Here is a 27,510-nt window from a genome sequence, read left to right on the forward strand (position 1 = left end):
AAGGTGGTGCCCAATGGCCAAGAATAGTGGTGTGACCAATATAAGCTCAAACATAAGCATGTGAATATATTCACTAATAATTAAGATGATTGGAAATTCCAGATGAGCCTGTGTTATTATTAGTTTCAGCAGTTGTTATCTGGGAATAATATACCTTGGAAAGTCTTGATTGACCAATAAGAATCAAGTATTCCGGAGATCTTTGTAAAATAATTGATGTAAAAATCCAAACAAGATATATTAATACAAATAGTAAAGCTATAAAATAGACAGGGAGATAAAATAAACTAGAACAGTGTTTCTCAACCACGTTTCTGGAGGACCACCAGTTCGCATATGTTTATGCCTCCTTAACCAAACACACCTGATTCAGATCATCAGCTCATTAGCAGAGACTGAAAGACCTGTAAAGGGTGTGACAGACAAAGGAGACATCCAAAACCTGCAGTGTTGGTGGTCCTCCAGGAACATGGTTGGGAAACACTGAACTAGAATATAAGTTTCAACAACAAATTTCTGAAAATTTCCTCTCTCAGCTTTGGTCCCTGTCGTTCTCACAGTCTCTTTCCTCTCTGTCCTAGTGGCCATTTATCTGGGGATCAGAAAGCGTCCGAGCCCTGGGGCGGGGGAGGGGGGTGGGATGTAAGGGCTCGTCTCTCCCGTCCCCCTCGGGCCCCTGCAGAAGTGGTACTGGCCTTGCGTGAGGCAGCGAGGGGATGCGGCTGCCAGGTCCGGCACGCTGGCCCGTTTCTGCTGTGCTGCAGTCATGGGGCGGCAGGGTCAAAGGTCGCATTCCAAGCGGAGGTGTGCCAATTGAGTGTGGGTCCCGCAGAGGCAAACGGAGTACGCTATACACGCCTGTGGGGGGCCCCGCTCGCCTTCAGGCATATTGCATCACAGATCTCAAAAGAGGTAGAGCTTTGAGGGGACGGGGAGGACACGTGACTCAGAGACGTCCCCTCACTATATCCCGACTGACCTATGTGTTACAGACTTAAATCACATCTGATCCCTCCTCCAGTCAACACTCTACACACACCAAACCAAACACGCGTAAACACAGTCACCTTAAAAGCACGGGACACTCAACCCTGACAGAAGGATACCTTAAAGTACAAAAACAAGCACACCCCTTCCATGCACAGCATAAGCCTGAGTGCTTCTTAACACGGATACACGCACACACACACACATACACACTCTCTCTGAACAGCCTCATTCACTGGATCTGGATTGAATCCAGTTTAGTATTTTTATTCTCATTCTAGTCATGAAATTCTTACTTCAATAATTGATGTCATTCTTTTTTTTAAGCCACTTTTGTATGTTTTCAACAAGTCTTGACATTTTAAACGGGTCATCATTTTTATTTTTTGTGATTTACTGTGTCTTACATTTCTTAATACCGAGTCAAAGCGTTGAATCATTGACAATGTAGGACTGTAGCTGCCAATGAACTATATGCACAAATGTGAAGTTGGCAAACTTTATCCTAACTTTATCATAGCCCTCCCAAATCTACATCACACTCGCTGGCGATCGCAAATTTGATCAGGCTGCAAGCCAACCATCTACACTTGGGTCTTGGGATTGTCCAAGCTAAATTTTCTTTCCTAGAAGATCCATTTTTCTGATGTGTAGTGCCAGTTTAATTGCGACCGGTTTTGATTTAGAAGAGACATTTAATGCCAAATGATTTGTCCTGGCCCTTCTCAAACAGGCTTGTTGGTTGTTGATGTTACTTTTTTATTTCAACTCCTGTTAAGTGACCCTTTGTCAGTTGAGTCCACTCTCCATTTACAGTCAGAGTGGTGTTGAGGGTACATAAAAAGATGGTTTTAGTGTTCAGTGGTATTAAAGACACACGTCTTGCATTGTAGATATCTGAATAACTTTCTGTCTGGATAAAACGTTTTCTATTGGATGTTAACATTCAAGATATTCAACCAGCAAGCATTTTTTGTTTTTAAAAGATGTCTAATAGATGTTTAATAGACGTCTAAATATGGTAATCTTGGCTAAAACAAGAATAAATTTGTGCTGTCAGTTAGAATTTAATATACATCTAAGAGTAGCCCAAAATAGGGCGGTGTGCGATTTTGGGGAAAATATCTAATTACGATGATTTATTTATTTTTGTTATTAAAATAAATATAAAAAAAAACTGTATTTATTACAGTTATTATAATTTATTATGATTTAATTCAAGTTCTGCTCAATAATCTGTAAGCCGTGGCAAAAATTCTGCGACTGCTCATAAAAATGACCTGTTTTTGTTCGGTGTCTGTGACTTTAAAACCAAAATATTTCCATATTAGAAATGCTGTTTTTCTTTGATAATAATTGGTCTATTGACATTTCTGAAGCAGCAAATTCCATAATCTTACTTGTCCATGCTTTCCTGTTTGTTTTCTTTTTTTTATTATGGGCTATGGACTATTTATTTATTATTTTTTAGTTCAGTTGCGCAATTCTGATTGGGCCGAACAAAAGTGTGCTCACTCAATTGGCTAGTTATAAAGCCCCAGTCAGAAAACACAATTTTGGCACGATTTGCATGATTTAGGGGGTCGTGGGGAGTCATAAATGACAAGGGGACGTCGTGACGCAACATTCAATCGTTTCTTCTAGTGTAATGTGGCATAGACAACAGATAACACGTCTGCGATGCCTCATGACACCATCGCAGAAAGTCTAGCATGTTTAATTTTTTTGAAGCATAGCAGACTGGTTTTGAAGCACTTCACCTCAGATGTTATTCGTTATTTTTGTTTACATATGGACATATCTATTTTATATTGCAGCCTTCTGCGATTAACTAAACGTAACATTTCAATTTGCGATTGCGATTTGATTTAGATTAATTGCACAGCCCTAGCCCAAAACTAGACTAGTCATCAAATAAACAGAAATTAATATGATTTATTGATTGATTTTTCTATTTGACAACTTTAACAGAAATATTCAAACAAGTCCAGTTAGACATACATATTTAAAACGGCAGAGGATAAAATACACAAATCGTGGTTTCCATCGTGGTCCTCGATATTCTTAAAAAATGAACGAGCAAATCATAAATGGAGCACAAACATCATCAGCTCAGCAACTCAGCACAACAAAAATTCTCAACTTCAACCGTAAAACAACCATTTTTTTAATTTCCCTTTTAAAAACACTTTAAAATTGAATCTTATTTAAACTCCTAGGCAGCACAATCCAAGCAACAGAGCTAGAACACAAAAAAGAATTTCTAACTGTTCAATTTTAAATCTACAAGGAGAAATATATCCCTGCTGTTAGCTCTTGTAGAATGACAGTGTACCTCAATAACTAACCTCACTAACTAAAACATAATCAAGAGAATATTTGGTACCATTATCTGTAAAATCTTAAAAGTTACCTTTTTTTCAACTTTTAAAAAGTTATTTTTACTATAATGTTCATTATTTAAATGTGTTACTTTCATAACAAATCTACACAACTTATTTTGGGCCGTCTGCAATTAATTTATAATTTTTCAGAACTGCTGCTGTATATATTGATATATATCTATATATTTTCTTTCTGTCATAGAATTTTTATTCTTGCAAATAGCATTTTACAACAACCCACAAAACAATCCCCAAATAAAACAATAAACATCTGAAAAAAAATGATAATAATAAAATTCAAATAATAATAATAAATACAAATACAGAAAAAAATAATAACAAACAATATACATACATGTATACCTTTACTCAATCCACATCTAAGGGTTTTAGGTGATTAAAAATGCAATAAATTGTTGCCACTTTTCGAATAACTGTTCTCCCCTAACTTTGATCTTGTATTTAATTATCTCAAGTCTTAAAAAGAAGACCAAATCTTTGAGCCTCAAAGAAATAGAGGAAGATTGTGGGGAGGTCCAAGACAACAGTATTCTGCTCCTAGCGAGAAGAGATGCAAAAGCCACAATGTCAGCGGGTCTCCGGTTTAAAGGTTGACACTGAGAGTGAACACCAAAGATAGCGATTAAATGGCAAACAGCCAACTTGACCCCCAGAGTATCGGAAACAATTTTAAGGAAAGTAATCCAAAAGGATAAAATACAAACATATGACTAAAGTTTAATGGTGAACGTTTACATTTATCACATACTGTTTATCTGGAACATTGGGATTTATTTTAGATAGTTTGGCCTTTGAGAGATGAGCTCTGTGAATCATTTTAAATTGGATAAAACTGAGTCTAGCGCACGAAGTGGAGGTGCGCACATTGTCTAATACTGTCTAATAATGCTTGCACTAGCCAATATTTTTAAAGTTTGGGTATCTAAGACCTCTGCCTGTCTTGCTAAAAACCTAATTTTAGAATACATTTTTGAATGGACTATACCAGCCGTCTTCTCACCTGTCAAATTACTATCTAAAATGGAACCTATCTAGAATGACTACACATATAAAGTCTGTCTAATCTGTCTATTTGAAGACTAGTGTAGTTTTGGGCTATTCTTAGTTGTCTATTAGATATTCACTGACAGTGCAAGTTTAGCCTTGTTTTAGCCAAGCTGTCGACGTCTATGTAGATGTCTAATAGATGTCTATTAGACGTCTATTAAACACGAAATTGTTTGCTGGGAAGTATATTAGAAAACTAGAAAAACATTCTCTACACACTGTCAAAAATATCTAATAACTGGTGTAGACATTGGTCATTTTCTGCCAGGACATTTCTGAAAACCCTAGAACACAACACAGTGCAATATTCAAGTAAAACACCTGTAAAAATTAATTTTTTATACATATATACATTATATTGTGTCCTATTTGTACAAATTTTATTTAAAATGCCTCAAGTATTACAAAATGAATAGAAAACTAATAATCAAACACAGAATTTGTTTGTATTGCAAAAGATTTTGTGGCTTTCCAGCATTGTCATAGAGTCACACGTCAGCTTTTCCATTAAAATTATAAAGGAAATACAAGACTAAACGTGTACCTTTACCTTAACCAATCAGATTTTCACTTAAAAATGACCAGATATCTAAAATGCAGGACATTTTCACACAGGAGTGCAGGTTCAGTTCTACTGTTGTAATTTGTTTTTGGGCAAATGCACCAACAGGGCTTTGAAAAAGAGTTTTTTTGGATTGAAAGTCATCGGCAATGTTGTCACGTGGCATCTAAACAATCCTCCATAACATAAGCAGAGATGCAGTTTGGACATTGTGACTGGCTGTGTGTTTCATGATGATTTATTTCAGCCTTCTGCGAGCTTGTGTCTTCAACAGATGTGGATGCCATTTTAACTTACCAGGGATTTCATGTGCAGACACTTGAAAAGAAGATAAACGCTGCTTCAGATTTAAGTAGAAATAGATTTGTTTGGGTCTGTTCTTTTCCCCCCACAATTAACCCTAACCCAAACACTTGGCTTGCTTTTTGACCAAACTAGTTCTGGTCATTTGTTGTATAACAAGGCCTGACTTTGCAATATTTGTCAATTTGCCAAGCTTAAAATGCGCATCAGTTCAACTGGATCAAAATATAATTGTGAGTGGTGATAACTGTGCAATAGCAATAGATGTTACTGTCATGTCTAGAAGTTGTTTCTATCTTATTGTAAAGCCATGCTTCTGCCCTGTTGGTGCTGCCGGCCCGTCGACAGAGCGAAAACAAGGGGTTGAGTTATGAGGTAAGCTATACAGGAAGATACACAGGACACCTCTTGCTAGTTCAGTTTGGATAAACAGGTTGATTTAATATGATCGTTCTGTTACTTCTCGATTACGGGGAGTCGTTGTGCTGTAATGTGTGAAATATGTTGTAGATATTTCTCCGTTCACGAGAGAGTGTTGGATTGTGGTGCAGAAAACAAGCACTTGAGTTCTTGAGTTTTGATTGTTTTGTGTGCAGTCAAGTGCTTTGGAAGTTGACCGATTCCACAGGTTTCGCTTCACGTTTGACTGTAATCTCCCCAAGTCCACCATCTTTCCTCATCCATCAACATATTTTACTTTGTTTTGTTTTTGTTGTCGTCTCGTTCACTCGATTCTCTGCCTTTGTGCCGCACATTCGCAAATACACGCCTGGTTTCTCCTCGTCCGATTTGCTGAATCACTGGAAATCCTCATGTCATTGTTCTTGTCTGCTCTGTGACTGGACTCCTGTTGTTGGAGACGCTTCCTGTTTCAAAAAGCGAACAGGGTAAAGACTGCACGTCCCGGACCAGTCTGACCCGGTCTCCGCTTCAGACCGGCTCTGTCTGGTTTGGACGGCTGAGATCTGTATCTGTTCAATGTCCATTAAGACCTCTGTGCACTCATGTTGACTTGAATCAGCTGCATCCTACGGCTCGGTGGGTTCCTACCCACGTTCGGCCACTGGAAGGCGCCAATGTCTTAAATGTGAACACTTCGATTTGTGTATATTTGCACAGGTACTTAATTAATTTTCTAGAATAATTATCTTGGGAGAAGAAGAAAAAAAAATACATTGTTTATATCAGTCAGACTCTGGCTGTATATAAAGATTATGATACTGATGATAATATTGTGAGTATAGTATATACAGTATCTTAGAACTCCAGGTTAATTCATAGCTAGAGCAGAGAGACCCTCTGCTAGCTCTCCAGACGTTTTTATGTGTGCTGAAGTGAAACACTAACCTGCAATCCTGCATGATTCAGAGCAAGGATGGAGAAAGAGAGGGAAGACTAATGTGAAATAGCAAGAAGGGGCAAAAGCAGAAGAGTTGGAGGGAGAGAGAGTGTGTGTGCGTGTTGTGCATGTATGTGTGAATGTGTGCGTCTGTGTATTGCACTACTCTGTTGCCCTGCCTCCCTCTCTCTCTCTTTCTCTCTCTCTCTTTCTCTCTCGCTCTAATGTTTGTGTGAGAGGATTATGGTAGACTTTTGCTCTGGCAGCCGTACTTGACCAGGAGTGAAAGTGTGTCGGTATGAATGAGCTTTATAATGTCCAAGGCATTAAAAAAAAAAGAGTATTAGAGAGAGGATTGCGAGTCGTGTGCTGGATGCGTTACGTCTGAACGGTAAATCGCTCCAGTTCAGTGTTGTGCTGTCTGTGACGTAAGCTGTCTGCTATGACATCGGGTTTCTCATGATGCATTTAGCTAATATGCAATATGACAGGAGAGAAGTCAGGTGGACAGACTATATATATTTAAATATGAGAGAGCAAGAGAGAGAGACAGAGAGATTCAAACCTTGATGCTGTTTGCAGAAAGTCATTTTTCCCCAGAGGTGTTTGCACCTTGGGCCAAATATAAAAATGGAAACAAAAGATCTTGAGAGAAATAAACTTCACTGATGTTGGATTCTTTGCTTGTGTTTGATTATTGCATGGTTGTGTGATTGCCAGGTAGGTGTGTGTGTGATTTTTTTGATCCATGGCTTTTATGTTTCTATCCACCAAATTTTATGCACATTTTGGAATATTACTTAAAAAGGTATTAATGGAAGCACCAAAACACGGTGGTTCAGTGGTTAACACTGTCGTCTCACAGCAAGAGGGTCGTTGGTTCAAGTCCTGGCTGGGTAAGTTGGCATTTCTCTGTTCGCATGTTCTCCCTGTGTTTGCGAAGGGTTTCCTCTGGGTGCTTTAGTTTCCACCACAGTCGAAAGACATGCTCTATAGGGGAATTGGATTAAACAAAATTGGCCAAAGTGTATGAGTGTGTATGGATGTTTCACAGTACTGGGTTGCAGCTGGAAGGGCATCCGCTGTGTAAAACATATGTTGGATTAGTTGTTGGTTCATTCCACTGTGGCATCCTCTGATGAATCAAGGAACTAAGCCAAAGGAAAGTGAACGAACGAATGAATGAATGACACCATGATGTTCATACATGCATAAAAACATGCATTCAACGGAGTAGGATAATAAACGTATTATCCGAGAATAAGAAAAAAAAGCTCAAACTATAATGGAAACAAATTTACCGAAATAAACAGATCTTGTCATAACAAAAATGGGACAAACCAGCGGATCGACAACATTATAAAATATCTTAAATGTTGATTTGGTTATTCTAAAATCCATTAACTAATGTCTGTTATTAAAGTGGTTCAGTATTATTACCTCCAGAACTGTCTTGAGTGGCTGCACTCTCAAAAAGCAGTCTTGCGCCTCCTAAAGCCCCCACTGATTCATTGCGTTTAGTCTTCTGAGGCACAAGTAATGCCAAGTTCAGACTGCACGATTTTTAAAGTAGTGATTCTAAAGTAGTTCAAAGTGGTTCGGATAATTTTACTGACTCATTAACCTGAACGAATCTTTTTTCCAAGTCATTTCAAGAGTTCACACTTGGCTGATGATTGATTATAAAGCGTGTTTGGCATGCTGTCCCTGGAGAGAGCCCTGAGCTCATAAGATCCTCGAGCCCGGGGCTCCCTCCCGTTTGCAAGGCGAGAGGGGAGTTTGAGCTCAGGTACAGTAGATCTCGATGAACTCACCTGCTGTAGTAGCAAATGAACAGAAAGTGATTGCTCTTAAGAGATAACTACTTAGTAGGTGCATGTTAATGGTGCCAATTTGGATTAGTCAACTAACTTTAGTTGCATGTTTTTGGACGGTGGGAGGAAACCGGGGAATCCTGGGGAAACCCATGTGAGCACAAGGAGAATGTGTAAACTCTGCACAGAAATGTCGGCTGGCTTGATAAGGACTAGAAACAGTGATGTTCTTGCTGTGAGGCAACAGTGCTTACCATTGGGCCATCGTGCCACCCATCTAGGAAAGGAGGAGGAGTAGGGATGGAAGGGGGGATTCTTCAAAACGAAGATGGCTGTTATATGGAACTTAGGGTATTTACAGTGGCTTAGGAATTGTCTGATTGGTGAATCATAAATTGGATAATGTGGGACCAGCCGCAAGCAATCATAAGCACGTGATCCTCTCCAAATTAGTTTATAAATAAACTTCACTTCGTTCAATTTGCCAAAATATTATTAAAATATTATGAATTGCTTTCTACAAACTCATCTACAAACAGCCCAAACGTTGATCACACTACAAACAAGTCATAACTAGAATGCTATAAGAAAGAGAAAATAATCATTTATTGTTTACCTGCTCTTTTGATTGTCAGCTCACCTCTTCTGACAGGTCTTCAAACTTAAGTGGTTTGTTCACGTCACATAGACAGTCCCATCTAAGCCTAACCAAAGCACAAAGTCTGAGCCGAAAGGCTTGAGTCTTCTGGTTTTTGAGTTGCTCGTTCATCACGTGGCCGCATTTAAAGACAGATGACTCAAACCCGAGGACTCGAGAAATGAACGGATCAAATGTTTTTCCAGCTTTAAATACATATGACTGGGTTCTGTCTTTCACTTGATGAACAAACGACTCAAACCGAGGACTCGAGATGAACGGATCAATTATTTTTCCGGCTCTAAATGCAAATGATTGGCTTCTGTCTTTCATGTGATGAACAAACGACTCAAACCTGATAGAAGACTCGAAAAATTAACCAATCTTCTACTCCACCTGCACAAATGAATGAATCACTCGCTGAGAGGATCAAAATAAACGAATTGTTCAAGATTGACCCATTACTATTTCAAAGTAGTCGTGTCACATGTTTTCACACTGCATCACTATATGGGCTAGCATTTTGTCGCTGCTTTGTTTATACTTATAGATGGATCGACAACAGGGGGGTTTACACGGAATGACTTTACAATAAGAAGAATCGACGTCAACTTTGTCTCAGTATACAAACTAGGTCTGACAACCAAACACAACCGAGGAGTGACATGGAAACAATGTGAGGTCATGTAGTATATCTCTGTTATTAACTACTTAATGAGAAAGAAGCCTTTAATGGGGTAGAAAATGTACTTATTTTGCTCACCTGGTGTTTGAAGGGAATTAGCAATTTCTCCTCAACCTTTTTCTTTTTCGACGCGGTAGTGATATTGCTCAGATGACATGTCAAACAGCCACAGGTGCTCCTCCCAAATTTACACTAGTTTTTCTTCCATTTCTTGGGTCCAAATAGACCGAAAAGAAACACTTTTAACTTCTCCTCCAACCTCCTGCTGGTCTGCAGATACCCATACCAGTGGATGCTGCTCTCTCATTGGGTGTAGGTAATCGCCGATGTTATTTTCAATCAGATCACATTTCACACAGTATGACTTGAATCACCGACAGGCCCAGATATTTAGCATGCCAAAAATCTCACTAGTGTCGGTGTCTCATCTGTGATTCTCTCAGATGGCGTCTTTGATAGTTCACACAGTGTGATTGTTACTCACGTGAATGAGCACCGATTTGCCTGTGATTTCAGATATTTGTCGCCAATTTCTCAAAACCGGCGAGTCAAAATCAGGGCTTAAAGTTGTGCAGTCTGAAATCGGGATAAGTTATTATATAAGAAAAAACATTTTTCCATTATTTGTTGCCAGTTTATCAGAAAGTTGCTGTTTTGTTCTTTTTGGCTAATTTGATGGAAACAGTGCTTTATTTGCAAATCTTTTAGGCAGTATTCCAGTTTGACACAAAAGTCTAAGTCACATCTTTGGATGAAAAAAGGTTTTTGGGAGTACTTAATATGGTGCCTGATTAAAATGAAAATCTAAAGTTAAAAGAATTGGTATTGTGTTTAAAGATAAGTATTATAACTGAAAGCATGGCACCTTTTTATTTTATCCAAAAAAGGAATACTCTAATTGACAACATTTCTATTTTAAATGTAGAAAAATGTCATATAAGTACTCAAAAACAAAACTATAAATTTTAAATGTAGTTTACGAAAGCTTTCAAGTGGACTCTCGGTTATTTCTGACCTTATATATATTCACAAATTTGATCAAACAAAAGACATGTATGTGTTTTATGGGGTATTTTTATTGAAATACAACTTTGATTGATTCACTTTTTACAACCAAGGCTGAAATTGAGGTGAAGCCTCAGCAACAGGCACTCGCTCCTGCGCCGGGTATCTGATCCCAAGATGTTACCGACTTAATAGGAAACAAAGTGGAAAAAAAGATGGCGAAATGACATGGAAATTAGAGAAGAAGGGGGGAAAAAGGAAAGAAGACAGGTGCAAAGGTGAGACTGTCTTTTTGAGCAGCAGTTTCCTCTGCATTGCTGTTGGACTGTAAAAAAACAGACAAAGACGAGAAAAAAATGGAAGAGCTCCCGCTTTACTTCTGGGCAGGGATCATGCTGTCGATGGACTCGCCCTTTTCCAGCTTCTTCTCCATCTCCACCATCAGCTTGACACCATCAACCACACACTGCACCTGCTCAACCTCTGAAGAGCCGATACGGTCAGCGTTGGAAATGTCAAACACTCCACCAACGGAAGCGGTGTCCACACCACCTGAGAAAAATCGATGAGGATGGAGAGGTCAACATCTGGAGCACATCAAGAACACTATATCTTCAAGATTGACATCTTTACAGTATGTTCAGTGTGTGTATACCTGTGCCACGCTTCTGCAGGCGCAGTCTGGTCAGGATCTCCTCAAACTTGGCATGTGTGCTGAGCTTGGGCAGCTTGACGTGGACTCCACCGCGCAGGCCTGTGCCCAGGTTGGAGGGGCAGGTCAGGACGAAACCAAGATGCTCGTTCCACATGAACCCATGGTTGTGCTTCTTGAAAACTTCCTCAATCTGTCAAAGCAGAACATGCACGTTCTCACACACTGTCTGTGACATCTGAAGTTTATGTGTAAATATTTATCTGTGTATGTTTTGCATACCCTCTGAAGACCAACGCAGAAGCGCTTGAACACTTCCTTCATGTTGCCACCCTTCTGCATGGAAATGACACGCAGGTGATCCTCCTCGTTCACCCAGACCAGGAAGGTCTTGTTCTCATTGTGCCTGTAAGTGAAGCAATTGAATGTCTCATTTCAAGAGTTCACACTTAGATATGGCTTGACTCTATTAGCAGGTTTGGCATGCTGTCCCGGGTGAGAACCCTGAGCTCAGAGATAATTGAGCCCAGGGCTCTCACCTGGTCAATAAGCATATAAGGGGGTCCAAGATCAGGTAGGTCTCGAGAGCTCCCCCTGGTAAAAGGAGGAGATAGTGGGGATTCTTCCAAAATGAAGATAAGGCTAGGGGGAAATTGGTCTATTTATTGTAGGCTTGGATCAATCTTACTGGATTACTGCTGATTACAGATGAGAGACCAGCTGTGATCAATCATATCAATTGTTCCTCACGAAATTAGTTTGTAAAACTTCACTTAAAGCTGCGGTCACACTAAGGTTTGAGCTTGCGAACTTCTCTAGTACGGCGCTGCAGAAAGGGGCAGGATTAAACAAGATGATTAGACGTTTAAAAAAGTGGGCGATTGGTCCATGTATTAAATTTCTGTCCAGAGAGGTCATGTTTTGATCTTCGATTGGTCTCAAGCAGTCAAGTGAGGAAATTTCGCAAGTCAGAGTTCACCAAGCTTGAACTTTCCAACACAGTGAACTGTGAAACTTGTCGCACTAGCGTGTGTTTCCGGTCTGACGCATTCACGTGCGTATGAATGGAAGTCTATGGGGAGAAAAGTGCAGCTTAATCCTGCTAATATAACTGGTCTTCTAACACTTATACTCAGTATTATTAGATAGATTTTCCAACTGATAATTTTCACAGTTTGCACTTTTTGCAGGCTACACCAGTAGTTGGTGGAGGTCTTTATGAGCAAGTAATATTCACTTAAATGATTTTTTGAAACACTGATTCATACAAAAGTCAATAAAACACGACAACTTTTGAAATGGCATATTAGATAATTGATTGGACTCACCAAATGCCTCTGGCATCGGGCCAGTCACGGGCCATACCAGCAGCCAGCAGCAGGGGGGAGACGGGTTTGTCGAAGAGGAAGTGGTCAGCGATCAGCTGCTCCTGCTCAGCGTCAGTCATGGACTTCAGGGGGTAGTACTTGCCCTTGAACTCTCCATCCAAGCTGCTCAGAGCTGGAGGAGGATTAAAAAAGTTGTTCAACACATTCAATTTTTGTTTGAGAGTTACTGTTACCTTTACTAACTTCTGAAATTTTGTGGGGGTTTGAAGGTTTGAAAATACCAAATGGGGTTCACTACCGTCTGATGTTCAGAAACATCAAAGGTACAATATTTGTACATTCATAAATTAGTTTTTATTGTTTGTTTGTTGCCAGGGCAAAACATTTTAACTATAATTTTTCATTTTTTTTACCTTTTTAATTGGGATAGGACAGTAGAGTATAGACAAGAAAGTGTGGGGAGCAGAACTTCAAGTGAACAGAATCAAACTTGGGTTGTCGTGAGCACCAGTTCTATGCGTGTTACTACTGGTGCCAAACAAGGCAACATTTTTTATGATAACTTAAATCAGAGAGTCTAATCTTGCTTCTCGAGGGATGGTGAAGTGTATATTTTAGCTCCAGTCAGCTCCAACACTCTTGGTTGGAGTAGCAGTCAGACTTAACAAAGCCTATGAAAGGCAAGTATACAGCCTATAGCTGAAAAGCCATAATGAATAAAATTGCATTTGTGGTAAATATCTTACCAGTCATCAACAGCATATCATCTAATCTTAACATGTTTAGCGCTATAAAATTAGTTCTTAATTGATCCATCTGAAGAGTTTATTTGTTTTATTAGGGAGGTCACTTTTAATTTTGTGACTAGCGGGATACAACATGTTGCACAACTCTGAAAGAATGGATTTCAAGGCTGTGATGAGATTACTTATGAAATACACATGATCCACTGTACCCATTGGCTGTTCCAATGTTTCCTCAATGGTAAGTCATTTTGACTCTTGCATCTCACAATAGGTGTTTAAATTATTGGTTCTGAAGACCTTGATTAGTTAAACTGTGCTGTGACCTGACCCTCCTGAAAGAGGTATGGAAACCCAGACTTAAACCGAATTACTAAGATGATTAAAAGATAAATAATATGACTGAAAGATTGAATAAATAGCACTATAAAATTAATAAAAATATGCGCAGACCTTCAACAGACAGCTTCTCCACAGCTCTGCGCTCTCCACGGCTGTTGTGGGGGGGCAGGGCGTATCCCTTGATGCTGCGTCCGGTACGCACGCGGCTGCTCAGGACATAGTTGGGGTCCAGGTCATCACCACCCTGCAGAGATTCAATTTATTACAGATTCTCAGATTTAACATCAGATTCTTGGTTTATTTTCTTTAAAATTCTTTATTCTTAATCTGAGAGTGATTTTCGTGTTTATTTATTTATTCTGCTCTCAAAAAAAAGGCACTTACAGAGGTGTTACCTTTTCAAACATCATACTTTTGTTACAATGTTGTATCTTTGGGATGCCAATATGGATGCATGTTTTGAAAAGGTGCAAGGCCAGTGACAGCTTTTGTACCTTTAGTTCTGTGTGTGCAAATGAGCATCCGAGATCTAGGAGACTATTGTTTCCTCTCAGAGAGGGATCAGGTGTCCAAACCTTCTCCTGGAGGGTCACTGTCCTGCAAAGTTTTGCACCAAGTCTTATTAATTGAACTCCCTTAAACCAGCTAAACCAGGGTTTTCAGTGTGATTGGAGCTGAACTCTGCAGGTCACTGGCCCTTCGGGAGCAGGATTGAACCTATAGCCTATAGGCATAGGTGTCATAAGTTATTGCAAGTGAGATAAAGTGATCTAGAGAGTCTTAGTGATGGGTCAGAATGTGATTTTTGCAAAGCGGACCCTTAGAAGAAACTTATGTCCAGAATTCCTAACAATCCCACTGCCTGTATGTCTACTGACTTTTATTTATTTATCTACAAACTATTATTTCTGTTTTGTACCTTCAGGTTCTCAAAGTTGAGGTCAGTCTTGTGCTTGTCAGTTGCCTTGTATCCACCGTGGCGGTCAGAAATGATGGGGTCGAACAGATCCTTGAACACTTCGTAGGACTCCTCATCACCAGCAACACAGCCGACGGTCATGATGAAGGGGTGGCCTGGAGAAACATGTCATCTCGTCAGTGCACAGAATCTAGGAGCACAGCTGAACCGGTACAGGTGGGATGGGGTGAATGTTTGGGTAAAGCAATGTCTTTACTCACCTGGGTTGTCAACACCGGTCTGGATAACATCATCCACAGTGAATCCAGTGGGGGTCTGCTTGTCCCTAAGCTTGGCATACATGTCCTTAGTCAGCACCTTAGCCATGTGGTTGTTGTGCTTGGTAAGGTCTGGATACTCCTCATCAACTGAGAAGTTCAGCTTGAAGTTGTTGTGGGTGTTTCCGAAAGGCATGATTGCGTTTCTAACACTGAGCATCGGACAAAGAGAACACGAGGAAGAATATATATGAATTTTCATGTATTACTTCAACATATGCCTTAGTCTTCAACTATTTAAAAGCATAGTAAAATAAGGATTAAAAGATTTAAATATAAAAACATGTGCTATGACTGTTTAACCAGAAGCTGCAGACACTAAAGAGCCATGTTTGTATTTAAAAATTAGACGTTTAAAATCAGTGAAACTGTCTTCACTGCAGAGCCCTGACTGCTTCAATATCAGCTACCTCTGAGTTGTGATTAGGCCCACATGGAATCTGCACCCACAGAAATCCACAGATTTTTTAAGCCTGTGATTGATTTTATTTATTTACTTATTTACTTTAAATGTGTGTAAATATTTATGGATTCAGTTTTTATATTAATTTCAGTAGTATTATTGAATAATATGCTATATTTTATATGATTTATGTACATTAGACTTTACAAAGTAATATTTTCTGTCTTTTAGTGGATATGTTATTTGAGAGACTTTTTAACCAAAGTTTACCAAACATGTAGTTCTAAAATCGGATTTGCATTGTAAACCTTAAATAAAAGTTCAAAAGAGATTATTTGTTTATTTCATGTGTTAAATTTATAGTTTCTACACTCTTAAAATCCTCCCACAAAAATCTGCAGTTTTGTTTTGTACAAAATTTGCACAGAAACATCGAAAATTGTCCACAGATTTTGTCTGGCCCTGGTTGTGATGAACGATACACCTGTGAAACAGCTGCAAACGTTAAAACTGTCTGTCTGGTATCCTAGCAACCGCCACTTGAGGTGCTCACTTGCTATATGATATGTCCGATTGCACCAGGAATGGAAAAGATGCTCTCAGCTCTAAATGTAGAGGGATCTATTTTTACTATGCAGACCCCTTCCATTTACTTTCACATAACTACAAACCTCTCCAGAAAGCCTAACTCTGCGCATGTTTATTCCGTAACATCTAACTTTAAGAAGTTTCTCGCATGCTTACCAAGGGTTCTTTTTGAAAAATAGCCACCAGAGGGAACCTGTCCCCTACATATTAGAATCAGAAACAGAAGCGCATCCCAGGATTTTATAGCCGTATCCAATTATGCTCTCAGAGCAGCTGCATGTCTCATATTTGACATCTGCTCCCATATTTAAACACAGGTCAACCAAACCAGGAGTTCCTCATTCCAAACATTCGAGCATGCTCAAAGTTAAAAAAACAACATGTTTTATATTAAATCCAGATGCATAATGTTCTGTTACATCTGTTACTGTAAAAAAAAATAGTGTAAACTTATGTTACTTCTGTTATCAAAATAAACAGTAGAGCCTTTATCTGTTGTATATTGTAATCTTACCGCATCAGACTATTACAATGTTAAAAGTATTAATAATAAATTGTAAAATTAAAATAGCCCCATGAATCACTTGTATCTTGGTATAGCTGGGTCTTTTCTTTTTTTTAGGGGAATAATCTGCTAGATTTCTATATTTATCATATTTATTTTAATCTTATTTACCATTTTCTTAAACTTTCTCTCTCTTCTCTATCCAGTGAATGATGGTTATTAAAAAATGTTAATGTCTTTACCTGCACAAAAGACAACAAAAGTGGTAACAGTCCTTGGGATCAGATCCTGTTCACCAAAGCCGAAATAGGGGTCACCCAAGCAAGTAGAGTTCGATTTGGATTTATATACCTCCAGCCCCTGCAGCCATTGGCTGGCCCATTTTAGAGCTCACTGAATTACGATTGGCTGGCCCTGGTCTCTTATGCCCTGTTTAGTGTAAGAAAAGTTTCAATTTAGATCCCAGGCATCCTGGATGAGGTGGCAGCTGTGGGTGGTGCCCCCCCCTTCCTTCCCATATCCATTTACACTTCCCGCCCCATACATAGCTTTCCAGGAGGGAATAGGTTGAAGGAGGGGTGATGGGACGTGGAGGGTCTGCCATGCTAAAAAGGCTGAGCAGCACTTTTGCCAAACATACCACAGATATCAGAAGTGTGCACGTCAGGCCGATGGCTTTCAAAAATCACTTGGTAGGCTTAGTTCACCACATGATTCTGGGTGCAAACTCAATTAGCATTTTTACAGGTAAAGTTGTTGCAGTGTCGTATTTAATCTGCTCATGTCGGATGTCATATTTATACACTGGGGGTGAAAGGTCATCAGCTGGAGTTGTTACGAAAGTCAGCGTGATAGGCCAGTTCAGTCAATCGTGCACCAACTATTCCAACTTAAAAACATTTGACAGGGAAATCTTACCAAAAAAGCACAACCCAGACCTAAACGTGAAGATAAATTCAGCCATGTTTTAATAGAGGGAGAAAGTCTATAAAATAATTTACTATAAACCTTCAGTTACAAATAATAAGGGATAGTTTACCCAAAAATTCAACCTCAAACCTATTTGAGTTTCGTTTTTCTGTTGAACACAAAGGAAGATATTTTGAAAAAATGCTGGAAGACACGTTGACTTCCATAGTATTTAATTTCCAAATATGGAAGTTGATGGGTTAAGCATTCTTCAAAATATCTTCTTTTTTGTTCAACAAAAGAAGGAACGGTTTAATTTTGGGGTGAACTATCCCTGTTGTGCCTTCTTTTAAGCAATTATGCAATTCAAAGGAAGGTGTTTCCATCTCTCTGGTTTCTGTCACGCGTACATGCAATGTTCTCACTCAGGGAGCCCTGTTAGTGTTCCCGGTCCTAGAGTCTCACTGGATATTATGGGAAAACCCCTCCCCGGTTTTTCTGTCTAGCAATCCGTTAAGCTGTAACTTGTGTAATACATTTCGTTAGGTAATGCATTAAGATCTGAATATAACATTTTTATGTTTGTTTCTTGTGACATTAGGTTACCAAGGACTCTGTGACGGAAACTATAGCTGGCCGAACAGTCTCCAACATGGCACCAAGTGTGAATAACAGGCCTGTCATGGCTCACATGCTCACCAGCAGCTGTCAAGTATGCACACACACACACACATTCACACACATCAGCACAGATTATCCCACAAAGACAAGTATATTTAAAAGGTTTTGGTTTCATTTCATTACTTTGACTTTACAATTTAGTCTGGCTCTTGGCATAAGTTTCAAACAAGGACTTAAAGGTTAAGAATATAAGACTTGTTGGTCAGTTAGGGTGTAGTATCCATGACTGTACTGGATATATTTGGGGGAGGGGGAGGGTTTGCCTACCGTGGCCTTGCCCTCTGGTGTCACCCCACGTCCCCTTCATCACACAGTTGTCTTCTATTTGTCCTGTACAATCCAAATTAGTCTCTCTTTAGGAAATGAATGCATCCTACAACAGTTTTCATATGTAAATCAGAAATAAATTACATATATACTGTAAAAAAAACACTTATACGGTTACTTAACAGCTTTCCTCTAGTTAGTGATTCATGGATTTCCATTTATTTCTAATGAATTGCAATTTTACATTGTATTGAATATTAATTCATAAACCATTGATTTTTATTATGCTCCAATGACTTTTGATGGTAAAAAGTTTACCAAAGGGACTTTTATTGACATTTGTGACTCCACAAAACTCTCTTATGTTGCATTGCATTATCTTATCAGTAGAATATTAAAAATTATGCTCCATTTAGAAATTTTGTACATTTTCTTACTGATAAATAATGTCAAATCTCAATTTTTCATTAATATGCATTGCTGAGAACTAACTTTGGACAACTTTAAAGGCAATTTATTCAATATTTGGATTTCTTTGTAACCCACAGACTCCAGATTTTCAAATAACTGTGTCTTGCTCAAATATGTCCTATCCTAACAATAACTATTCGATCATACACATTTAGTAGCTTAAATTATATAATATTTGGGTTGTTCATATCTGGCAGAGTATCTGCCAGCAGTACTTTTTACTTTGTTCATACATTATATTTAATCAAATTACTAAAAACGTTAATAAAAGTAAAATAAACTAAAATATAGTTACATTTTCATTATCAAACATTGAGATTAATATAACCTACACCTTCCATTTCTTAAAATGATTTCTATCATTAGAGTGTTTAGGTGTCTAATCTTTCTAGGTCTGTGAGGTGGTGTCTGTCAGAATTATGTGCATGTCAGAGAGGGGGTGGGTTGTGTAACATTAGTGTGCTTGCATATACAGTGAAAGAACAGACCCTCATTACAGCTCCAGCTACTACGGGACAGTTGCATAACACAAGAGAGATAGAAAAGCTTTTTAAAATTTCTGTTACGTTTGTTTGCATTAATTACCATTATCAAGGCCATTGTTACCACAAAAACTTTACAAAATCAGATATAATTGTAGTGTGCGTTATATATATCAGATTACAATGTTCAAAAGTAAAAACAAAATCCCAACATTAAAATCTTACTTGTCAAACGATGGCCTTTTAAGAAATATATTCACTGAGTGGTGTAAGATGCATGGTTAAGCAACTACTTAAGAAATCTAACAGCCATCAGTGAAGACATACTGTGGTGTGAAAGAGTGTTTGCCCCTTACTGATTTCTTACAGATTTTTTTTTGCATATTTGTTACTTTAATGTTTTAGATAAAACAAATTTTGAAAAAAAAAAATTCTTTTTTAAATATTTCCCAAATGATGTTTAACAGAGCATGGAAATTTTCAAAGTATGTCTGATAATATTTTTTTTCTTCTGGAGAAAGTCTTATTTGTTTTGTTTTGTCTAGAATAAAAGCCGTTTAAAAAAATAAATAATTTTAAGGTCAAAATTATTAGCCCTTTAAGGTACTGTATATTTACAGTCTACCATTTACAGTATAGTCTACAGAACAAACCATCATTATACAATAACTTGCCTAATTACCCTAACCTGCCTAATTAACCTAGTTACGCCTTTAATGTCACTTTAAGCTGTATAGAAGTGTCTTGAAAAATATCTAGTCAAATAATATTTGCTATATGTATACAGTTGAAGTCAAATTATTAGCCCCTTTTGAATTTTTTTTCTTTTTTAAATTTTTCCCAAATGATGTTTAACAGAGCAAGGAACATTTGACACTATGTCTAATAATATTTTTTCTTCTGGAGAAAGTCTTATTTATTTTGTTTTAAGGTCTAAATTATTAGCCTTTAAGCTATATTTTTGTCGATAGTCTACAGAACAAACCATCATTATACAAAAATTGCCTAATTATGGCAAAGATAAAAATAAATCAGTTATTAGAAATGAGTTATTAAAACTATTATGTTTAGAAATGCGTTTAGAAAAAATCTTCTCTCCGATAAACAGAAATTGGGGAAAGAAATACACAAGGGTGGCTAATATCTTTGACTAATATATATATATATATATATATATATACATACATATATATTGACTAATATATACACATATATATATATATATATATATATATATATATATATATATATATATATATATATATATATATATATATATATATATATATATATAGTCATAGATAATATATATATATATAGTCAAAGATAACACATCATGCAGTTTTGAAATGAAGGCTTTTATTATTAATGGTGACAAAATACAAAACTGCATAGCCCTGTGTGAAGTGTTTGCCCCTAAATCTAATAACTGTTTGGGTCACACTTAGCAGCAACAACTGCAACCAAGCATTTTCGATAACTTACAACGAGTCTGTTACAGTGCTGTGGTGGAATTTCTCCCACTCATCTTTGCAGAGTTATTGTAATTCAGCCACACTGGAAGGTTTTCAAGCATGAACCACCTTTATAAGATCATGCCACAGCATCTCAATTAGATTCAGGTCAGGACTTTGACTAGGCCACTTCAAAGTCTTCATTTCGTTTTTCTTCAGTCATTCAGAAGTGGATTGTTGATGTGCTTTGGATCATTGTCCTGCTGAAGAACCCGAGTTTGCTTCAGCTTGTGGTCACTAACAGATGGCCGGACATTCTCTTACAGGATATTTTGGTACACAGCAGTTCCATTTATTCCATGGTTCCATTTATAACAGCATATCTTTCAAGATCTGAAGCAGCAAAGTAGCCCCAGACCATCACACTGCCACCACCACGATTTGTTCAGCAGTGATTTTCATCTTGAAACTCTGCCATGCAAACCATTTCTTATGGTGGCGTCATGAACACTCACCTTAAGTGAGGCAAGTGAGGCCTACAGTTCTTTGGATGTTGTGGTGGAGTCTTTTGTGACTTCTTGGATGAGTTGTCACTGTGCTCTTGGGATAATTACGGTCGGCCAGCTTTTCCAGGCTTGTAGATCAAAATTTGTTTCTTTCTCATTTGTTGTTGAATTTCTTTGGATGTTGGCATGATCTTTTGGTTTTGAGGATCTTTTGTTCTACTACACTATGTCATGCAGGCTCTATTGAAATGATCAAATGATACAGGTATGGCAGTAATCAGGCCCCAGGCTAGAGAAATTTAACTCAGGTGTGATAAACCAGATGCTGAACCACAGCGACACCCATATGCTTTAATGGGTGTTAGTGGGGGTTTAACAAAAATAAACCTGATTTATTATTCTTATTTATTATAACATTATTATAACATGATTTATTATAACAACTTATTATAAACTTGATGACTAGAAACTTTCAAATAAGACAAACATGCAAAAAATAAGAAATCAGTAAGGGTGCCAAACAGTCCTTATGGCCAATTATTTGTTTTGTGTGTCTGTGGGGACTCCATGTCATCATCATGTCCTGTAGTTTAGTGAGAGTAGTAAGTTAACAAGCAGCAATGGCTAATAATATATTTGGCCTTTGGAAGGGCAGCAGGTAACCTGAGTATAACACTCAATTTGACCTTCAGCCAAGACTGGTTCTTAAGGTACAGCATGGGTACATGTCTGTTCTAGCTGACACTTTTCTGCACTTTTTAGCTTTGTCTCTTTTAGGAACATTTGGTAGAGTAGATATACTTCATTACATGCATGCAAATGTGCATTGAGTTCTGGAATGCTTGTACAGACAGATGGGTGGTGGAATGAGCTGGAGGTCTCACAGGTCACCTTGGGCATGTGGAATTTCATTTGCGGTTCATATTGTAGTCTGACACTGCCTATATTTGGTATTGCCGAATTAAAAATGTAGAACTTTGAGCACTAATACATCTAATTGCATTTGTAAAACAGATGCCTAAATGCAGGCCAACATTGCAAGCCAGGACTGGATTTGTCCATCATACGATGGGACAGTTTGTTCTAGGATATGTGAGAACATATGAAACATGAGCTAACTCTCTAATACTAACCGGTTGTGCTAAAGCAACTTTGGCAATATCTAAAAAAAAAAGAGCTTGTTTATTTTGTGACTGAATAATGCATGTGTCGGAAGTAAAGGCCTGTTTTTATCCGTTTATGTTTTTGGTAAACTTTCTGTTTTGTCTCTCTCTTGCTCTTTAACACCCCTCCATCCCACTCCTCATCTCTCTGTCTGTCTCTCAGGGTTGTATTGCACTGACTCAGCAAAGAGCTCAATCAGTGACGTTGAAATAAATCACAATTTGACACTTACGATTAATGGCAGAACTTGGCATGCAGGACTGCCGCTGAAGTTTTCTGGGGCTCCTGGACATTATATTCACTTGTTGCACCTTATATTGTGACTCAGTGCTTTGGCAAGGTCCCCTTAGTAGAAATTCATCAGTGGGCCTCCTTTGATCAGTCTCTCTGTATATGGGGGGTCTTATCTATTTGATAAATTGGTGAATTTTTGTGATTACCATATTGTGCAGAGGCTCAAAATCATTATAGAGTGGTGCACAGAAGCTGAAATGGTTTAAAGTAAAAAAGGAATATAAAATGTTTAAATCATCTGCTTATAATGATAAGGCCAATCAATCAAATAAATAATTAATAATTATTTAATATTAATTAAATAATTAATTGTCCGTTCTAGCAGTGATTGCCATTGACACATTTTTAGAATTAAAAGCAGCCATCTGACAGTTTGTATTGTTATTGTATAACAAACCAAATATAGCCATCTGACAGTTTGTATTGTTATTGTATAACAAACCAAATATAGAAGTTTAAAGGGTTAGTATTTTGAGTTTTGAAGATATGCCTCTTGAAAAAAATATACTTTAATATCTGCATTTGTTGGGCATTTGTGACTGGCCCGTTTGCCATACTCATTTCCAGTCATAGCTCACTGATTCTTGAGATTATACTACTTTATAATTATAACTACTACTAGGTTTATAAATGAAAATGTTTTCAATTGTAAATGTTAATTGTAAATGTAGAGATTAATAACAGTATTCGTTTAACACAAGTTCCCCTTTAATTCAATAATGAAAAAGTCAAATTAAAATTTATAGTACTTATATGGCTCGTTTCCACTGACTGGTACGGTACGGTACGGTTCGGTTTGGTATGGGTCACCTTTATCAGGCTTGCGTTTCCACTAACAAGGGTACCCTTTTGGTGGGCGTGGTGTATGACAGAAAGTTTCAGTCGACGTCATTCTCGCTCGAGGAAATGTCTACAATAAAGCTGTACGGGTCACTTACATATCATATGAAAAGCACTTCTCACAAAACAGATGCTTTACACACATAAATACTTCTGTAGAAATGTTTATTAGTAACTTTTCTATGAACATGAGTTGATTATAACTGCAGATCAAACACAGTGCGAAACAGCCTACTGAAACTGTATAATTACCGTCTGTAATTATATAAAATAAATAAATGAACATATATAAACACATACAGCCCCTTACAGTCTCCGATATGTTACCAACTACAGAAGAACTACACACAGCAGACATTTTTGTTCGTATTTAGGTTCAAATCAACACAAAATATAGCCTACAGTCAGTGAAAACCTCTTATCTGTGTCTGTAATCTTCAGCAGCACATGTAGCCTCTGTTAGACAGTAATTCCGTCATTCCCAGTTCATATTAGTCCAAAATGTGAAGATAATAAGTTAGATAATCATGGTATTTTGTTCATGTTTGCTGAAATAATGTGCTCCTTTTTTTCCGGCTTCTCCTTTGTTTTTTCACTCTCGCTTCACTCTCGTGTTTGTCAGTGTCTGACAGGATCAGGTTTCAAAAGCACATCAATAATCAAGCGCAGGTTATTATTATCAGCTCAAGAAGTTTGTTATTTCAGATATAATGTTAGACGCGTGCGAGCGCTAGCAAGAAAGCAAAACCGCTCGCGCCTCAGACTGGCTCGTAAAAAAACTACAGGGCACAGGGTTAATCTGCTCTTCTTCTTGGCTTTGTGGCTGTTTATCAAGACGACGACAAGGTTTGTTTGAGCCCGAGTCGACCATGGCTCGTTATTATATGTATATATCATTCCGCTGTAATGTCTCGGCTCATCGGCTCTGTATTTCAAACATGGCAGGTTTTTTGTTTTCATTCTGGCTTGTTGCGTAAGCGAATGACGTATCTCTGTAAACCAATAGCGTTCAGGTGCGCGTGTGGCTCCGCCTTTTGGTACCCTTTCTCGTGTTTGGTACCCTTTGGAAAGGGTGCCGAAAAAGTGGTATGGTACGGTTCGGTTCGGTGCGCTTTTTGACAGTGGAAACGGCCATAAAAGCGTACCAAACTGAACCGTACCTTACATTACAACTCAGTGGAAACGGGCCAATAGTCTTCTTGTTACATTGTGTGTCCACAGAGAGGGTCCAGTCATTCAAATGCAATTATACATTTATTCATTTTCCTTCGGCTTAGTACCTTTAACATCTCTGCCACAGCCGAATGAAATGCCAACTTATCCAGCATATGTTTTACACAGCGGATGCCCTGCCAGCTGCAACCTAGTACAGGGAAACACCCATACACTCTCACTCATTCACACACATGCACTACGACCAATTTAGTTTATTCAATTCACCTATAGCGCATGTCTTTGGACTGTGGGGGAAACTGGAGCACCAGGAGGAAACCCACACCAACACGGGGAGAACAATCAAACTCCACAAAGAAATGCCAACTGACCCAGCCGGGACTCAAACCAGCAACCTTCATGCTGTGAGATGATAGTGCTAACCACTAAGCCACTGTGCTGCCCATTTGCAATTACATGAATAAAAATATTATTTCATGAATTAAAAATAACTTTTTTATTTTTATCAAAGGTGACACTTAAAGGTGATACAGAACACATTGATACAGTAGGTTAAATTGTTCTCTGATATCTAAATAGACACTATGTGAATTTCCAATGAACCTTGCCCTATTATGATATGGTTGGTTTTGACCATATTTGGAAGGGTCGTGAATATTAATGAACTCTGCTCTGATGCTCCAGCAGCTAATGTCAGTGCTCTCTCTCTCTCTCTCTCTCACACACACACACACACACACGCACACACACACACACACACACACACACACACACACACACACACACACAAATATTTTAACAAATTGTGTAGATTCCTTGTTAAATGACAGTATTTTTAACCGAAGTAATATGTTTATTTTAACTGAGTGAGTGACCTATCTTTATGCCTATATTTATGAGTAACATAGTTTCCTCTCAAATTGAATTGTAGATATAAGGTAGAAATAGTAGGTACATTGCATCCGGAAAGTATTGGTAGCGCTTCACTTTTTCCACTTTTTTTATGTTACAGCCTTATTCCAAAATGGATTAAATTCATTTATTTCCTCCAGATTCTACACACAATACTCCATAATGACAATGTGAAAAACAAGATTTTTTTAAATTGTTGCAAATTTATTAAAAATAAAAAACCTGAAAAATCACATGTATATAAGTATTCACAGCCTTTGCTCAAACCTTTGTTGATGCACCTTTAGCAGCAATTACAGTCTCCAGTCTTTTTGAATATGATGCCACAAGCTTGGGACACCTGCCTTTGGGAATTCCTCTTTGCAGTACCTCTCAAGCTCTATCAGGTTGGATGGGAAGTGACGGTGTACAGCCATTTTCAGATCTCTCCAGAAATGTTCAATTGAATTTAGGTCAGGGCTTTGGCTAGGCCACTCAATGACATTCCCAGAGTTGTTGTGAGGCTACTTCATTGATATTTTGGCGGTGTGCTTTGGGTCATTGTCTTGCCAGAAGATGAACCTTCGCCCCAGTCTGAGGTCAAGAGCACTCTGAAGCAAGTTTTCATTCAGGATGTCTCCTGCATATTGCTGCATTCATCTTTCTCTCTATCTTGACTAGTCTTCCAGTTCCTGCTGCTGAAAAACATCCCCACAGCATGATGCTGCCTCCACCATGCTTTACTGTAGGAATGGTATTAGCCATCCTGGCATTCACTCCAAATAGTTCAATTTTACTCTCATCAGACCAGAGAATTTTGTTTCTTATGGTCTGAGAGTTCTTCAGATGCATTTTGGCAAATTCCAGGCGGGGAGTGGCTTCCATCTGGCCACTCAACCATACAGGCCTGATTGGTGAATTGCTGCAGAGATGGTTGTCCTTCTGTAAGGTTCTCCTCTCTCCACAGAAAAAAGCTGGAGCTCAGACAGAGTGACCATCGGGTTATTGATCACCTCCTTGACTAAGGCCCTTCTACCCCGATCACTCAACTTAGATGAGTGGAGTCCTGGTGGTTCCAAACATCTTTCATTTACAGATGATGGAGGCCACTGTGCTCAGTGGAACTTTCAGAGCAGCAGAAATTTTTCTGTAACCTTCCCCAGCCTTGTGCCTCATGAAAATACAGTCTCATAAGTCTACAGACAATTCCTGTCTTCATAATTGGTTTGTGCTTTGACATGCACTGTCAACCCTGGGAAGTTATATAGACAGGTGTATGCCTTTTCAAATTGTCCAATCAACTGAATTTACCACAGGTGAACTCCAGTTAAGCTGCTGAAACATCTCAAGAATGATCAGTGGAAACAGAATGTACCTGAGCTCAATTTAGAGCTTCACGGCAAAGGCTGTAAATACCTATATACATGTGAGTTTTCAGGTTTTTTATTTTTAATAAATTTGCAACAATTTCAAAAAATCTTTTTTCACATTGTCATTATGGAGTATTGTGTGTAGAATTTTGAAGACATAAATGAAATTAATCCATTTTGGAAAAAGGCTGTAACATAAAAAATGTGGAAAAAGTGAAGCGCTATCAATACTTTCCAGATGCACTGTAAATAGAAATAGAGGCTAAATTATAATTTTTATAATTTATTATACATGTATTGTATTTTGTAGTAAACACATATAAAACACATGCATAAATTAATATCAACCTCCGCATAAACGGGGGAGTCTTATGAAGTTCATTGGCATCCTTTCACTCAAGATAATTCACAGTAAGGGTTGAATGAT

At 38.2% G+C, this 27,510-nt stretch overlaps 2 protein-coding genes across 5 annotated transcripts in view; one reads left to right on the forward strand and one right to left on the reverse strand.

Annotated features, from left to right (window-relative positions):
• Positions 1-7,319, forward strand: part of mark4a (MAP/microtubule affinity-regulating kinase 4a) — a 49,144-nt gene extending 41,825 nt beyond the window's left edge. For 2 of the 4 annotated variants that reach the window (XM_056458120.1, XM_056458121.1), the window contains exon 17: positions 582-7,319. In XM_056458120.1, coding sequence (XP_056314095.1) covers positions 582-924 — 343 coding nt within the window. In that variant the 3' untranslated portion in view covers positions 925-7,319. The remainder of the gene's footprint in view (positions 1-581) is intronic. The other 2 variants (XM_056458122.1, XM_056458123.1) reach the window with 1 other exon arrangement.
• Positions 7,320-10,835: 3,516 nt separating this feature from the next.
• Positions 10,836-16,934, reverse strand: ckma (creatine kinase, muscle a). The gene is made up of 8 exons (XM_056458124.1): positions 16,824-16,934; positions 15,029-15,237; positions 14,769-14,923; positions 13,961-14,093; positions 12,765-12,936; positions 11,719-11,842; positions 11,440-11,629; positions 10,836-11,336 (listed from the first exon to the last, which is right to left on the reverse strand). The coding sequence occupies exons 2-8, from the start codon at positions 15,219-15,221 to the stop codon at positions 11,158-11,160; spliced, it is 1,146 nt and encodes a 381-aa protein (XP_056314099.1). The 5' UTR covers positions 15,222-15,237; positions 16,824-16,934; the 3' UTR covers positions 10,836-11,157.
• Between the last annotated feature and the right edge of the window lie 10,576 nt (positions 16,935-27,510).

The sequence above is a fragment of the Danio aesculapii genome, chromosome 5 (assembly GCF_903798145.1).
Source record: "Danio aesculapii chromosome 5, fDanAes4.1, whole genome shotgun sequence".
NCBI lineage: Eukaryota > Metazoa > Chordata > Actinopteri > Cypriniformes > Danionidae > Danio > Danio aesculapii.

Excerpts from the sequence above, each read along its gene's own strand:
- ckma (XM_056458124.1), bottom strand. The coding sequence starts at position 15,221 with ATGCCTTTCGGAAACACCCACAACAACTTCAAGCTGAACTTCTCAGTT. Across the intron at positions 14,924-15,028 it reads GACCGGTGTTGACAACCCAG|GCCACCCCTTCATCATGACC; the intron begins GTGAGTAAAGAC and ends ATGTTTCTCCAG. Across the intron at positions 14,094-14,768 it reads TCAACTTTGAGAACCTGAAG|GGTGGTGATGACCTGGACCC; the intron begins GTACAAAACAGA and ends GAATCTCTGCAG.